Below are 15,908 nucleotides of genomic sequence, written 5' to 3'. Positions count from 1 at the left end.
TCTGTCTGTCTCTCTCTCTCTCTCTCTCTCACACACACACACACACACACACACACACACGCACACACGCACGCACGCACGCACGCACACACACACACACACACACACACACACACACACACACACACACACACACAGCGTAATATATACAGTCAGAGACTGCAGTGTAATGATATCTTTCTTCATGGATTAAATAGAATGCTAACACATTTATTCATGGAATAATGGCATTAAGCAGGATACAATCCCACATTAAGACATCACCATAACAAAGAGATGCGATAAATACCCATTTAAATAAAGGACAAGAGTGGACACTAGGTTTTGTGGCAAAATAAATCTTGCTGTGTGGGTCTAGGACGGTCTACTACCCGGAACCATTCAGCACACAGGAAAGGAAAACTACCATTTTAAAGCCTAGCCTAAAAAAAGAAAAAAGGGAAAAAAAACGATTTATGCTTCGTCCGCCCGACGGTGTTTAAATAGCAGAGCCACAAGCCCATAGGACGTCGCGTGAGCGACGTCTTGTGGGCTTGTGGCTCTGCCATTTTCTGCTGCGCGACACCGCCGTGCGGACGAAGCATAATGGAGTCGACGGGGGCTAACACAGCTAGCTAAGAGCAGCCTAGGCTGTAGCTGGGCTGGCTGCACGGCTGGCAGGCGGAGGGACGGGCTGCTAGCTACTGGCGGACGAAGAGCGACGTGCGGGCAGTCGTGCAACAACACGCAGGCTCCTAAAAGAGACTGACACGGGGCGGAGGTAAAGAGCAACCGCCGGGGAACTCACACACAACATAAACGGACAAAAGAACCGGGGAGCTTTATTTGATTTTTTTCTCCCCCGAGCGACAACGTACAGGACTAAAAAAAGACTGGGAACCTTTGCAACAACGTTAGCCCGTGGGGCCTCTTTTTTTAGGCTCCAAACAATGGACATAATATCAGGGCCGCGACGGCGGAACTCGTTTTTTTCCTCTTCCCTAATAGAGTGAGTGGGTTGGAAAAACGGCCTCCGTCCTCCTCCCCGTCTCCCCGGGCCCCGATATCATGGACGCCGCGGCGGAGCAGGCCTCCTCGTCCACCTCCTCCTTCAACACATTCATTAGGCTTTTTCCATATTGGACGGAGACTAGGGAAAAGGCCCCGCAGTGACTTGACTTGGCGTGGTGACTTATACACGGCATGCATTAATATTAAGAACCGAACGAACGCACGGACCCCGTGTTCTGTTCCCCTTTCTCACCCCGCGCCTTGTTTTTTTTTTATTAACCTTCTTATTACCTCCGGCTCCAACCAACAACGACCTATTTTTTTTTTTTTTTTTTAACAATAATAATAACTGTCCTCCACTGTCCGGGCCTCACACCGCCACCGTCGTGTTGCACACAACGAGGTAAAAAGGAAAAATGTAAACAAACAGCCAAAGGAAAGGGAAACCAAAACAAACAATTTTGTAGTAGATATGCTAGCTAGCCGCCCCCCACATCCACCCCCCCTCCGGGTTGCTAATTTGCTACGTAGCTAGCCCCGATGCTAATGGCTGGTGTTTTAGTATCGGCTGTGCGAACGGAAAGCCTACCTTTATGCCTGATATAAGCGTGTATTTGGTTGTTGTTAGCGACACACACGCAATTACATATCAATCAGGCACAACTTAATGCTTGGAAAATGTCTTAATACACTGGGGTACATGTAGCTATTTGCTAGTTATCGCTTGCTAATGTGATTGATGACTGCTAGCTTACGTTGATGATGAGTAAAGAGAAGAAAAATAACCTAATTTCAGTCCTTTTGTAATTCACGTGTTTATAATATTCTCGTTATTTTAGGCTTTTCAACTTCAAGATACGTTCTGTTGGCGGATGAAGAGACCCTATCGCATCCCCGTTCCTTCTGCATCGGATTCGGATATCATCAGGACTTGATGCTACGAACCTGTAGCTGAGCTGGTAAGAAGATGCAAACAACACCATGCAACTTGTCAAAATAAGGCGCCATTCATTTGCCTTTTTAAAGTGCAGTTCGGCAGTTCAGTCCTGCTGTTTTAGTTATGGCCCAGACCATACACAGAATTAATGTTTTGCGCATACGTGTGATGCAGGTACAGCATGTCCTTTGCAATATAATATGAATTCAAGTCACCACATTGCTGGTGGATACAAATGTGTACTGCCAAAATGTGTTTTGGATGAGTTTTCTTACTAAATGAGTAGGGGAGGACAAAAAGAACACCATTTAAAAAATAGGGATATTTGCTAAATGTGATGAGTGATGGGTCCAGGTAGGAGGTGGGTTCAGTCCTTGGTTGATAAATTATAGCACGTTTGATAATTTGTTAATTCAGATCTAAACCAGAGTGTTTGTAGTAATGCATTTCCCTGAATTCACATGTGACATTTTGGAGCACCTCAGATGCTGTCATAGATCAAAACATAGGTTATTGACCCCCGTGATACAGCAGTTACCAGCCAGTGGTGTGGTGGTGTTTACCTGCAGAAACACCTTGCCCTCTCATTATTTAGATTTGCTTTGGTAACTTTCAAACATGTTTGGGGTCATTGTGTTTCACTCCAGACATTTCTTAACTTGCTTGAATCAGTATTAGGGTATTTCTATTTTTATCAGACACCTATACAAACCCATTGTACATTCTTACTTCTCACTCTATTTTAACCATATTGGATTAAATGAAAACACTCATTCTTGGTTTTGGTGACTGATATTGTCTTCATTTGCAAGGGGCCGTGTTTGTGTTTTGTTTTATTTTTCATTTTCCAAAACGGTTGTAAAACATGAGGTTATATAAGGAGGCGTGTCTGATTAAATTAATATGAAATATCTAAATACTGAATCAAGCAACTTAACTGGGGTGCTCACTGCTCACAAAAGTCAAGCCTGAGTAGACCCCAAAAATGTCCCGTAACTTCTCAGACACATGAATACCCCTTACCGCTTCTCCATTAACTGTAGGGCTGCCTTTATCGATTAGCTTAGTTTATGCACACACACACACATCTAAATTAATCGCCGATTAACAACTTATGGGGTATTTTATACTATTCTCATTCTCTTTTTTTACTTTTCACTTGACATGCCCGAAATAGAACTTGATTAATTATAAAGGCAGCATTTTATTATATTATCGATTTATTCACCCCAATTTCCCCCACCAACATTATTAGGGCGAAAACTGCTCTATTAATAGCAATTCTTTGTTGGACCAAGCAGTGACTTTATTTGAAACGCATGTAGCCGGAGCCATGGGTTTGTATGCCTCTCGTCTATAATTTATTGGTGGTTAAAAAAAGGCCTGGGGTCCTTGAGGTGGTTCCCCGGAAAATGGCCTATCTACAAGCTCACAACACAGTGCTGTGATGTGTCGGGAGCTTGTAGATCTGCTATAAAAAAAAGTGGAATATTGTTAAAACATTTTAACCATACAAATCTTTTGTGGGGGTCCCTGGCATAACATATTTTCGAATGGGTTTCCACTGCCAAATATTAATTTGGGGGTCCTTGACATGAAGAAAACGCATACGTTAACAACATGACCGAAGCAGCAGACTTCATCAGTCTAGCTGTGAATTAAATTAAAAAACAGATTAAAATGCATGAGTGATTTGGACAGGTGGAGTGGACTGGACAACTATAAACTTTTACAAAGTTTAACTGACTTTTGACAGATGGAGAACGATGAACTATGTCAGTTTTTAGTGACATTGCTGGGTGGACAATAGAGTGAGTCAGACCTGGTGAACACCTGCTGGGGTCAAAACGTGCCCACTTTAAATACAACTATTATACAGTGTGCTTCCACTTCTGTTCGTATTTTAGTTCAGCACCTGTGAACTTTTGTTGTGATGCACATGCTTCCCTCTGGACTCTGTGGACAATAGAGTGACCCATTATTTTACCTGCCTTAAGGGCGTCACTTTCTATGCAACGTTAATATAAGGGATTATATTATTAATATATGAGGGACCGCAAGGAGACACGAAGCCTTGACGGCAATGGTACACACAATTATAAAGTATAAAATGGAATTATAAACGAGCAATAAAAACGTATTGTGTGGTGGATTTTTATTCTGGGGTGGCTCATACAGTTTTGGCAGCTGTTAACTTAACATCTGGATGATGTGACAGACCTTTTTCTTAATAATGCTGTTGTCTCAATCCCACATGAAATGTGAGCCGACAGCCCAGTAGTCTTATCTAGGATGTTACAGTATGCTCTCAGCTGCTCTTCCATTCTTTCCAGTTGTGGATCTTTCTTAATATTTACGTGACTTCACTGTTGAGTTTGTGAGAGGAATAACCTTTTGGAAAAGGTCATGTTCTCACTAGGGCTGATCAAAGTAATTTTCTTTATTGTTCCATATGCCTCAAATTGAGAAGATGACAGACATTTTGGCTATCCAGCCTAGGTCTGTCGCAAGTGCTACATAATCGCAATTATTTTAGGTAATCGCAACAATTTTGCACAATTGTCATAATCGTTTCCATGTTGAGAGGTTTTAGTTTAGTAAAAATAGTGAAAATAGCTGATCTAGAAGCTCACAATGTGTCGCAAATCTCGCAATATCATTTTGTAACATTGAGTATAAAATATTAACACTATTTATTTTTATTATTGGTACTGTCATCGTCAGTCATTTCTTTGTATATTATTTGTCATATCTTCCCTGTGCAATAATTTTTATATTTACAAAGCATAAAAGCCACAGAATTAAATCTTTCTATGTATGACAATTAACCCATTCAGGACAGGAACCCCTTTTGGTGTTTTAAGCATTGTTAACCTTTAACAAATCTCATAGAGCGGCACATAGTGCCGTGCTACGAGCTTGTAAATCTGCTATTTTTGAAAAATCGTGAAATGTGGCAAAATCTTTGAATGTATATTCTTTCACAGAGAACGTTTTAAGGGCAAATCTTTGCTTCTGAGGGTGTCCCTGGAACAGCATATTTTCAGATGGGGGTCGGCGGCCAATTACATATAATTGTTGGGGTCCTTGACATTGCGTTTGATGTGATATAGAAACAGGTTGTTTCAGAAAACTGTCATGAGAAGACATTTGTAGAATCTGGTCTAATTCCTAAATGGGTTAATCATCAAGCAAAATGTCATAACCGTGCCAGCCTTCATCAGTGACAGTCTGATGAAACGTCTGTCATCTTGTCAGTATGAGGCATATGAACAATTAAAGAAAACGCATGGGTTCGATTACAGTGCCCATTAGCCTTCGCTGCGCGTCACTCCCCATCTCCTGTTTCCTGTCAATCTACGCACTGTACTATCCAAATGTATGCAGAAAAGACCCAAAAATATATTTAAAAAAGGAAAAAAATTATACTTGGTTGTACAATGGTGACGAACAAATGGCCAATCTACAAGCTCACAATGTGTCACATCATGACACGTTGTGAGCTATTTTCTTTTTTTAATTGTTCATTAATCATAATCAATTTGAAATGATGGTGAATAGATTTGAAGACAGGCCTACTTCTTTATTCATGCTAAAGATGTCAAATAATTGTTAAAGTACTATATTTGTGTCTGCGAGGTAGTAGAAGTATAAAGTACATGCTCACAGAGCTCCAGAGTCAGTGTGACCCATTAGGTCGCATATGCTACTTAATTTCTTAAGGTGTTTGAAGTATTTATATTTTGACTGAGTTAAACCAGGTAGGTTGCTGTTTTTTACACCGTGACCTTTGTAGGGGTTTTTATGATTCAAACCATTAATGGTGTAAACCGCTACATAAATAAATGGCGCCCGATGTGGGGGCATGATAAGGTCATGTATTAATACCCCGCTATACAAAAAAAGAAAAGAAAAAGATGGTGCTTGTGCTACCTAATTTGTGGTGGTGCTACAAACTTAAAAGTGCGCTACCTGTGGAAAAAGTCAGTCTGGAGCCCTGCATGCTCAAGTATAAGTTCCTTAATAACTGTATTCGAATACCTTTTGAGTAAACCTGCTTAGTTAGTTACTTTCCATCACTTAACTGGCTTTATGTAACCGCTCCATGCACCTTCAATGTGCACTGTTAAGACAATTGGCTGAAGGCCTGAAATGTAAAACCTAAGCATTAACCAAATTAAGACCGGAAATGCCTATACGTTATTACGCCTTCACAACCGGGAAAGCATCTGTGTCATTTTAGATGTTATGTAATATGTACGTATATGGCAACAATTAAACAAACAATAAAAATGTAGGATTTTCTGAAAACTTTAAGATTTAGAAAGCATTTTTTTAAACGACCTCTGGTCTAAATGGGTTAATAAGTAATACAAATGAGCTGGAAAAGCAATACAAATAAGTAGGAAAGGTTAATGCCCCCCGAATTGATGGGAGCGAGAAGAAATTGGGTACCTGTCTACTGCTTAAGACGCCTACCTCCGAAGCTGCATGTATCCGTGCTGACCCTGGATCAAATCCTGCCAAAACCTTCTTTTTGTTTCTTTGGTGCACTGTCTCCCTCTCTCAAACTACACTTACTTCAGTAAAGAATAAACACAAAGAGGAGTGAACTATCCCACGCTCCTTTTTAAGAACAAAATGTTTTTTGTATGAAACATCGACAGTGAGCCATTGCTGATAGTCCCTGCTTGTATGTAGTTGCTGTATGAATGTATAACATTACATGCAAAGATTTTATGTTGTGGCACTTACTATGGATGTAATGAAACGGCACAGAAAAGCCAGGGCTAAGAGGAGGCTATGACCGACGACACAGGTGTTCGCTGTTTTGTTGTACTGAGAGAAAGCAATGCAAAGCAGAATCATGCCTGCAACACTCTAGATTGAACAAAAGTTCAAGGTGCATGGCTCAACAATATCATGAAACTCGAGAAAACAGCCAGCACTCGTGTTCAATCGGCGTAGATCCGGCCCCATCTCTCAGATTGTACTTGCAGTATAGGACCACTTCACCTTTTTTCAACCTATCTTCATATATAATCGTTAATCGATTCTTACTAATGCTCATTATACGATGCTACCATTTGTCTAATTGCTCTGTGTGTCAGTCAGAGACAGCTGTGGGCAGTTCAGAAACCTGCCTCCCAGTGACATCTTCGGTAGGCAGCTTCAGCTTTGGTCACTTCAAACAAGATTTAAACCTTTTTTTTTGGTGTTTGCAAGAACAATGGTTCTATTTGAGTAGATGGAAATGTAATTGTACCACCTTATAATGATGGACCATTTACATCAGGGGTATTCAACTAGATTAGGTCGGGGCTCGGGGGCCACAACTAGAATGATTGTGTGTGGAGGGCTGCACAGCGTGCGCGCAAAGCGCATTTTTTTTGGATTCTACAAATGCATTTTGTGTTCAAACACACAGATTTATGTAGGCTAATACATTTGTGACCAGATTTGACTGAGAGACTGCCATCGCGCACATTCCAGCTTTTCACCAGAGGAGTTCTTTTTTTTTTTTTTTTTTTTCAAAAATGAGTTAATAGCACAGGCAGACTCTTCACATACTAGAGCATGTCTGAAATAAGTGTCAAAGCTGAAATTGACATGTAAATATGAAATAAATGTAGCTATACCTATTTGACAGAACGAGCGTCAACGAGCACTAGCTGAAAACACAAACAGACTGCAGGAGTCTGTCTAATTTCTCTCCAAAAGCCCTTGTATATGATATAATATAATTTAGGAATACTGTCATTATGATAATCTAGCACTTTATATCACATCATACCTGTAACTTTCTCTCTTTAAAAAAAAAACGGGGCTTTGACTTTCAAGGCATTCCCGTTAGAAAATTATTCCGCCAGTTGAATAGCCCTGATTTACATGAAGATATGGTTGAAACTGGTTCAAGTGCTCCTTTAATGTACACTCCATTGTACACTCCATATTGCATATGGAAAGAAAATGGTAGTATAGAGGCTCACAGGCTTTACAAATTAACACCGCTCTGCTATCAGGCTTTGGGTTGCTGTTAAGGTTATGGTGGTCACTGGATTTCGATTAGCAATCCCTTGGTGAGGGCGCATCATGGTGATGTATTTAGAAGGGAACGGTTGTCGTATTCTGTGCTAGGTGTGTGTGATGCTCTAAACTCTAAAGAGTATTATTGATTTGAATCATTGAGTTTTACAGTGCAGAATTCATTCCATATGTTGATCTGACACCCCATGCAAAAGCGCCAGTGCTCGCCCAGCAGTGTGCTGTCACCCAGGCGGATATGTTGATCTGACCCCCCATTCCAAAGTGCCAGTGCTCGCCCATAGTCTGCTGTCACCCAGGTGGATGCGTGCACGCGACCTCGCCCTTTAGTGCGAGGTTGCTTCTCGCCCTCAGGCGTCTTACTGGTATATATTCTATAAAGTGGATAATCTGGATATTTGAAGTCCATACAGTATACTTGAGTTTTGGTTCTATAAAGATTCTGAAGCCCATATACAATTATTTTGCATAATCGTCTTTTTCATACCCATGTTGAAAAAATCTTTATACATTTTCGAAAAGGAAATTTCCACTATTTATTAAAAAAAATTACACAATGTGAACAAATGAATAGTGGAAATGTCAGATCTTCAAGCTTGAGCGTGAGTCATATTTAATGTTTGGTGTTAACCCATTCTGACCTGAGATCAGATTCATACGAGGTTTCCACTGGACACACACTGGTCTGATTAACCCATTCTGACCTGAGATCAGATTCTAAAAATGTCAGTCGTTCTTCGATTTCTACAAAAATAGCAGACCTACAAGCTCGTAGCGCGCCACTCGGTGGCGCGCTATGAGCTTGTAGATCTGCTATTTTTCAATAGCTAAAGCATAACATAATGCTGACACCAAAATGGGTGCCCGCCCAGAATGGGTTAAGTTATAAATGTGAGTTATTTGTCATATCTGCCCTGTGCAACTTTACCTTACGAAGCCTAAAAGCCAAACAAAATATAATTTCTATTCATAGTGTTCCAATGTTCAACAACAGAAACGCAGTTAAATCATTAATCACAATTATTTGAGCGTTATTTTAACTTATTTTTCATAATCGTGTCAGGCCTAGCTCTGATGGTCCATTAGTGTTTCATCAGATCTGTCATCTGATGCAGTGGCGAACATCGTACAACTCGATCAATTAATAACCTGAAAGTTCACTGTTGGTGAGTGGGCACGTTGATGTTTTATGGCACTGCCACTGGTGCAAAACTGGAAGAAAACAAACGTACTGAAAAGAGCGGGGCAAGGAAACCCTAGTAGATCCTTTCTGGGAGACATTTTGTGGGAATTGAGTTGTGTATGAATTTAAATCTGTTTATTGGCTACTGCAGCCAACCATCTCTCCTTGACTATGGGATCTAAATTCTACCCCCTCTGGACGACAGGATCCAAAAGTGAAAGCTCTCACTTTTTAACATGTTTCACAGCCTACAGAAGATTACAGGGTTGCTGTTATGGTTGTCATGATCATGAAATCAATTCATTAAAAATTAAAAATATATATTTGGCTTTTCTGCTTTTAAACCAAACATTGCACAGTACAGGGCAGATATAAACATATAAATTATATATACAAAGAAATGACTGGCCAAAAATGTCATCATTGTATTCTTGTAGATCTGTTATTTCCACTACTTGAATATGAAAATGTATGTAATATGAACATGTTTCAACATGACTATTTAAAAAATAATTGCGCTTATCTCAAATACATTCCAGGTGATTTAGTAATGTGACAGGCTTGGCTGCTGTATTTCAACACTGTTCGTGTATGTATTTTTATGAATTCTGTATATATGTGGTTGCCTCGATCGCACAGACGCCTTACGGTCTCCAAGAAAAAAACCCAACTTGAATTGGTGTCTTCGATCTTCCCATTCTAAGTCAATCGTAAAATTAATTATCTAAAAAATTAATATCAATTAACCCATTCTGAACGGGAACCCATTTTGGTGTTAGAATCATGTTATGCTTTAGCTATTGAAAAATAGCAGATCTACAAGCTCATAGCGCGCCACCGAGTGGCGCGCTACGAGCTTGTAGGTCTGCTATTTTTGAAAAAAATCGAAGAACGACTGACATTTTTAGAATCTGATCTCAGGTCAGAATGGGTTGATCAGACCAGTGTGTGTCCAGTGGAAACCTCGTATGAATCTGATCTCAGGTCAGAATGGGTTAAACTATACAAAAAAGCACACGATTCCCAGTGAAGCCGGTCGAACTGTGGGACAAGTAGCATGTCAAACTTTCGGGTTACTCTAGAACAAAAAAGAGTGGGACAATTACTATAGTCTGGTTGCCAGGGCAACCACACTAATAATGGTTTAATGGATCTGTATTTACAGATATTATAGCGGTTGTTTTACTTCATATTCTGTGGAGGGCTACGTTGTACCTACCATTTATTTTTTCCCCCTCTTACACCAAATCTCTTTCCCCAAACATTTCAAAGCGGCACCTTGTGAGCTTGTAGATCAGCAAACTCTTAAGTTGATCTCCTAGTCCTATTTATACAGAATGCTTGCCCCAGAAGAATAGGGTTAATGTGGTTTAACCCATTCTGACCGGGCACCCATTTTGTTGTCAGCATCATGTTATGCTTTAGCTATTGAAAAATAGCAGATCTACAAGCTCATATCGCGCCACCGAGTGGCGCGATACGAGCTTGTAGGTCTGCTATTTTTGAAAAATCGAAGAGCGACTGACATTTTTAGAATCTGATCTCAGGTCAGAATGGGTTCATCAGACCAGTGTGTGCTTTTCACTCATCCTGTGTATTCGTTGTTGTTTTTCCACAGACACTCATCGAGGGACAGCAGAGGAAGTGAAAACGCTTCTTTGCCGTTTTGAAGCAGTCGACACGCCTCAGCCTAGGACTCATGCCGTCGGGCAGATAAAGAAACAAAGGATACTGTTGACTGACAAGGACCCTCAAGAACACTACAAATTGTATCTCTTTTTCCATATAATTGTTTAGTATGTATTTATAACAGATTTATCCTACGGAAGCACTTGAAGGCTTAAAATGAGTAGGACCTCACTGTGATTTTTAGAAAATAGGAATAAGGGTGTGTGAAATATCACAGTGGAAAAAAAAATCAACATTTATATTTGGCTACATTTATTTCAAAAAAGTTTGTTGCAGTTGTGGTGTTTCCACAGCAACAAATTGGGGTCAGTTGAAACAGTGGGGAGCGTGTAGCTCGGGACAACCTCCCTTCGCTTAGTTGGGAGATGTTCCAGTTTAGCAAATACCCTATGGACATTTTAGAAATGCTTAGTGGACACCAAGCCCATCAGTTCAAAGGCCTTGGATTAGAGCGACAACTGAGCCACCAGCAGCAGGTCCAGCTCCAGCATCAACAGCAGCTGCAGCAACCACACCAGCCCAGCTCTGACGCGTCGGGGAGCCTCCTCTCGGGGCTGGGCCTGGGCTCCCTGCAGAGCTCGCGGAGCAACGCCTTTGCCGACTCCTCGTCCATCTTTGCCAAGATGAGTGCCCCGCCCCCTCCCACCATCTCCCACCAGAGCCAGTCCTCGTCTTCTCACAGCTCGCGCAAGTCCAGCAAGATGAGCAGCAGCGGCAGTGGGAGTTCCTCGGCGGGGTATCCCCAGTTCTTGCGTCCGTTCCATCCGGCAGAGGCTGCTCTTGCCCAGGAGCAGCTCCACTCGGGCATGGGGAGGTTTGACTTTGGTGGGAGTAGCGGGGGAGGGAGTGCAGGCGTCATAGGGAGTGTGGTTACCTCCGCTCCGCCGCCGCCTCCCCTCCATCCCGGCCTTTCTGTCCCACAGCCCTCCTCAGGTCCCTCCTCTTCCACCCCGTCTCCCTCCACCTCGGCCTCCAACAACCCCTCAGGCAGCACTGCCGTTCCCCTGGTCGGGCAGTCTGACCCCCGCAGCCTGCACCAGCAGTTCAGCTGCATGTTGGCCGCCAACCAGTACTTCTTGTCGGGTGTTCCCACCAACAGCAGCCTGGAGCAGTTCCTCGTTCAGCAGGGAACACACAACCACTTGGGCCTGGGACTGGGCCAAGGGGACTCCAACTCTGCCCTCGCCCCTCCACCGGCCCTTCACTCTTCTCACAGCCACAGCCATTCAACCCCTCAACAACAGCAGCAGCAACAGCAGTTGGCTCCTCATGCCTTATCTCACTCGCATAGCCATACTCACCACCCCCATCCGCTCCACCCATCTCCACAGCCAGCCCCACTGGGTGGCTTTGACTTTCAAGGTATTCCCGTTCTCTCCTCCAACCAGATAGCCTCGTTGATGCAGCAGGAGGCCGGACTGCCCCTCCCCCTGCCTCTCCATCTCTCCCTCTCAAAAGACGATGCGGGGAAGGGATCCGGCGACTCTCACGAAAGGACAAGTGGAGGCAGCAGGCGGAAGAAGGCGATGGCTGGCTACCTGCCCCAGAGGAAGTCTGAGAGTCACACCACTAGCAGCCACAGTAGCAGCCATGGTAGTCATAGTCACAGCAGCAGCAGCAACTGCCACAACAGTAGCTCCAGTGGGCACAGCCAGAGCTCATCGTCGGGGCTTGTGGGAGGCGGATCCGGGGGTGTAGGAATAGAGCAGCACTCCGCTATGCTCTCCCCTTCCTCACAGCAACAGTCTTCCTCAGCCGTCTCTTCGTCCTCTTCCTCTGCCCAACCTTCCTCTAACTCCACTTCCGTGCTTGTTGCCAATGGTAACCAACAGCTGCCCAAACCCCAAGAAAGCCACAATTCAATGGGTTCGTCTGGGTCATCGGGGCAAGAACCGGAACCCCTTTATCACTGCGGTGAATGTGGCAAGACATTTACACATCTCTCCAGCCTACGTCGACACCTCCGCAGTCATGGTCTGACGCCCGAAAGCAATGGCAGGAAACGCCGCGACTCCCCAAGCCCGGAGAGGGTCTTCTGTTGTGGGGAGTGTGGGAAGGGCTTTAAGAAAAGGGGCCACCTACTCCAACACAACGTCACCCACTCCCAGAACCGCCCTTTTGCTTGCAACATCTGCCAAAAGTCCTTCAACCGCCGCGAATCCCTCACACGGCATGAGAAAATTCACGATGAGAAGCCTTTCCGCTGTCCAGCCTGTGGCCGTTGCTTCCGGGAGAGTACCTCCTTGCTCAACCACGCTGCATCTGGTTCTTGTGGCAAACCCCCACGAAGCTCCAAGAACCGGGGCAGAGAACCCGGAAGTTCGTCTGGTCACAGCAGCAGCAGCAGCAGCAGCAACAGCAAAATGTCAGGCAGCGGAGATGGGGCTGGGATGTCCAATGACAAGTATGCCACAGATTATTCCAGAAACCGTTACCAGTCATCCTATGGCGGTGGGGTGGATGACTACCGTAGGTCACAGTCCTCATCTTTGTACTCCTCAGACGGATCACTGGGTAATGGCATGGGAAGCCAGACCCTCAGGAAGGCTCCCTTAGCGCCAACTCTCCACCCCCACCCCCAAAGCCAACAGCAGCACCATCACCACCAACAGCAGCAGCCCCACCTGCCCCTTTCCTCCCTGCTGGATGACTCCGAGGATGAGGTTACCAGCAGCGCCATGTCGGCCATCGCTGCAGCAGCTGCCGCTTCCTGCGACATTAACTCGGAGGGCCGAGAAGGAGAGAGGAGGGACATCATTGGAGGCCTGCTTGGAGGTCTAGGCTTTGGTAACATGGGTGGCCCGTCATCAACTTCAGGTGGCCTCAGTGGCTCCACAATGCCCTTGACGCACCCCAGCCAGCCCCACACCAAGCCCAAGAGGCTAAGGAAGCCCAGGGATTCGAGAGACCCAAATTTAATTATGAGGAGGAGAAGGAGCCCAGGACCCCCAGGTGATGGATCAGAGAGGCCGTATGGGTGCCAAATGTGTTCCAAGCGTTTCAGGAGGGCCGAGACCCTGCGTCGCCACACCCGTGTCCACACGGGTGAGAAGGCGCATTCTTGTGATGTCTGTGGCAAGACGTTCCGTGAGCCTTTCCACCTCACGAAGCACCTGACGGTGCACTCGGGCCAGAAGAACTACAAGTGCCACTTGTGTGGGAAGGTGTTTGCTTATGCCCAGAGCCTGGTGAGGCACGGGAAGCTGCACAGGAAAGGGGAAATCGACAATGAGGGAAGGAGGGTTAAAGGTGGTATCGGGCCCATCAGTCAAGTTGGAAACACGGCAAACTCTGATTATTACTCCTACTCACAGGGGGATAAATCGCCAACCTCTGGAACGCCCTCTCAGAGGCTGTACACCTGCACTGTGTGCTGGAAGTCATTCCGTCACCACTTCCATCTGGCGGCTCACCAGCAAACTGTTCATGGAGGAGGGGTGGGCTTGGATAAGTCCTTCCGCTGTGACGTCTGCGGAAAGTCCTTTGCCTACTCCAACAGTCTAGTGCGCCACAAGCTGTCCCAGCATAGCATTGACCGCAATGGCCAACGTGTCAGTCAGTCCCAGGCCTCCTCCCAAGCCCCTGGATACTCTCCGATCTACTATGACTCGGGGTCAGGGACACCGTCTAGCTATGACGGCATGGCCCAAAGCGGCAGCGGACAGCAGCCCCCTTTTCAGTACCGCTCAAAGTCGTACCAAAGGCGGCACGGTCAGACAAAAAGGCACCGCAAGAAAAAACGAGTGGTGATCCACAGCATCATGAGGGATGGCAAACTGGTGGGCGTCCCTCTGAGTAAGGCCACACGCAGGAAACTGATCATCCTGAAGAAAAGGAGGGGAAAATTCATGGCACAGCTAAATAGGAAAAAGTTGCTGGCCCAGCTTAGGGTCAAGGGTGGCGCCATGAGGATCAAGTCGTGGTCCGGGGGAGTTGTGAAAGTCACTAACCTCACTTCCATGGAGCTGCAGGTCAAGCGCTTCCCGTGCCCCATCTGCCCCAGTGCCACCTACGCCAGCAAGGCTTTCTTGCTGATCCACCACGCTATAAGACACCCGCCCAGAAGCTCTGGACGCCAGTCCCGTCGGAAGTGCCAGACGTGTGGCAAGCGCACTAATTCGTTACGGAAAGCTCTGCAACACCGGGGGCGCCACCTAAAGGATAATGCCTTCCGCTGTCAGAAATGCCGCCACCACTTTTGGAATGCCAAGCTTCTGGCCCGCCACAAGTTCTCATGCCGGGGGTTGTCGGGGGGAGGCAGTGCAAACTGGGGGATGAGGAAAGCAAAGTCCCCTTCTCCGGAGCCTGAGCGTGTGCAACCCACAGATGTAGAGGCACAACCTAATGTAGAGGTCCAGTCACCACCAATCGATTTGTCTGAAGTTGAACCGGTATTGGCCCAGCCCGAGAGATCAACGGTTCTGACAGAGTACATCCAGTAAAAAAGGAAGAAAAAAGGTTTTGTAGACTAGATTGTTTTTTGTTTTGTTTTTCAAGTAATCCAAGAAAGCGAGCAAAAGCACGCAAGTTTTTAATAACACAAAAACAACAAAAAAGGGAGAGAATGGGGAGGCTTCAGTGTAACTACCATAATATCCCTACACTGCCCCCCCTCCCTCCCACGACTGTATACAATCCTAACTCAACTACATCAGAGGTGGCTGAGAAACGAGCTTGGACTTTAAAAGGCCTGCAATCAGAAGCACCCATCCATCTGTCTCCATTTCCCCAAAGGGGAAAGTGGTGTTTTTAGACCATGTGACTATTTTTGAGTAGCACCTATCTAAAAAAAAAAGAAAAAAAGAAGCAGCATTCATCCAACAATATTGTTTGTTTGTTTGTTAGCTGTGTTGGCGCGGAAACTATGGACGCATATTTTGTAGGAGTGGGGTACCATTAGTACCTTTTCAGTTATGTTTTTGCATTATTCACAGTTATAAAAAAGGAAAAAAGTATAGTCTTTGTCTGTTGGTCTGTATGACGTGTTGCTTTGTTACCCCCCGTGGAGAAGCTATCTTTTTATATTAAAATGTTTCACCCGAAGGTCTAAATTTGTCAAGTGAA

General features: G+C 44.8%; 1 protein-coding gene across 2 annotated transcripts; it reads left to right on the top strand.

Annotated features, from left to right (window-relative positions):
- Positions 1-624: 624 nt before the first annotated feature.
- Positions 625-15,491, top strand: LOC310866666 (uncharacterized protein). 2 transcript variants are annotated; one of them, XM_083776365.1, is made up of 3 exons: positions 625-1,393; positions 1,830-1,949; positions 10,774-15,491. In XM_083776365.1, exon 3 carries the CDS (start codon positions 11,210-11,212, stop codon positions 15,284-15,286), a length of 4,077 nt encoding a protein of 1,358 aa, XP_083632491.1. In that variant the 5' UTR covers positions 625-1,393; positions 1,830-1,949; positions 10,774-11,209; the 3' UTR covers positions 15,287-15,491. The 2 variants fall into 2 exon arrangements, with proteins under 2 accessions (XP_083632491.1, XP_083632492.1); XM_083776366.1 differs by having other exon boundaries at positions 640-760.
- The last annotated feature ends 417 nt before the right edge of the window (positions 15,492-15,908 follow it).

This window comes from Protomyctophum parallelum (genome assembly GCF_964188405.1).
Source record: "Protomyctophum parallelum genome assembly, chromosome: 1".
NCBI lineage: Eukaryota > Metazoa > Chordata > Actinopteri > Myctophiformes > Myctophidae > Protomyctophum > Protomyctophum parallelum.
Note: the sequence above shows the minus strand (reverse complement) of the source record. Positions and strands in the feature narration are given on the sequence as shown.

Excerpts from the sequence above, each read along its gene's own strand:
- LOC310866666 (XM_083776365.1), top strand. The coding sequence starts at position 11,210 with ATGTTCCAGTTTAGCAAATACCCTATGGACATTTTAGAAATGCTTAGT.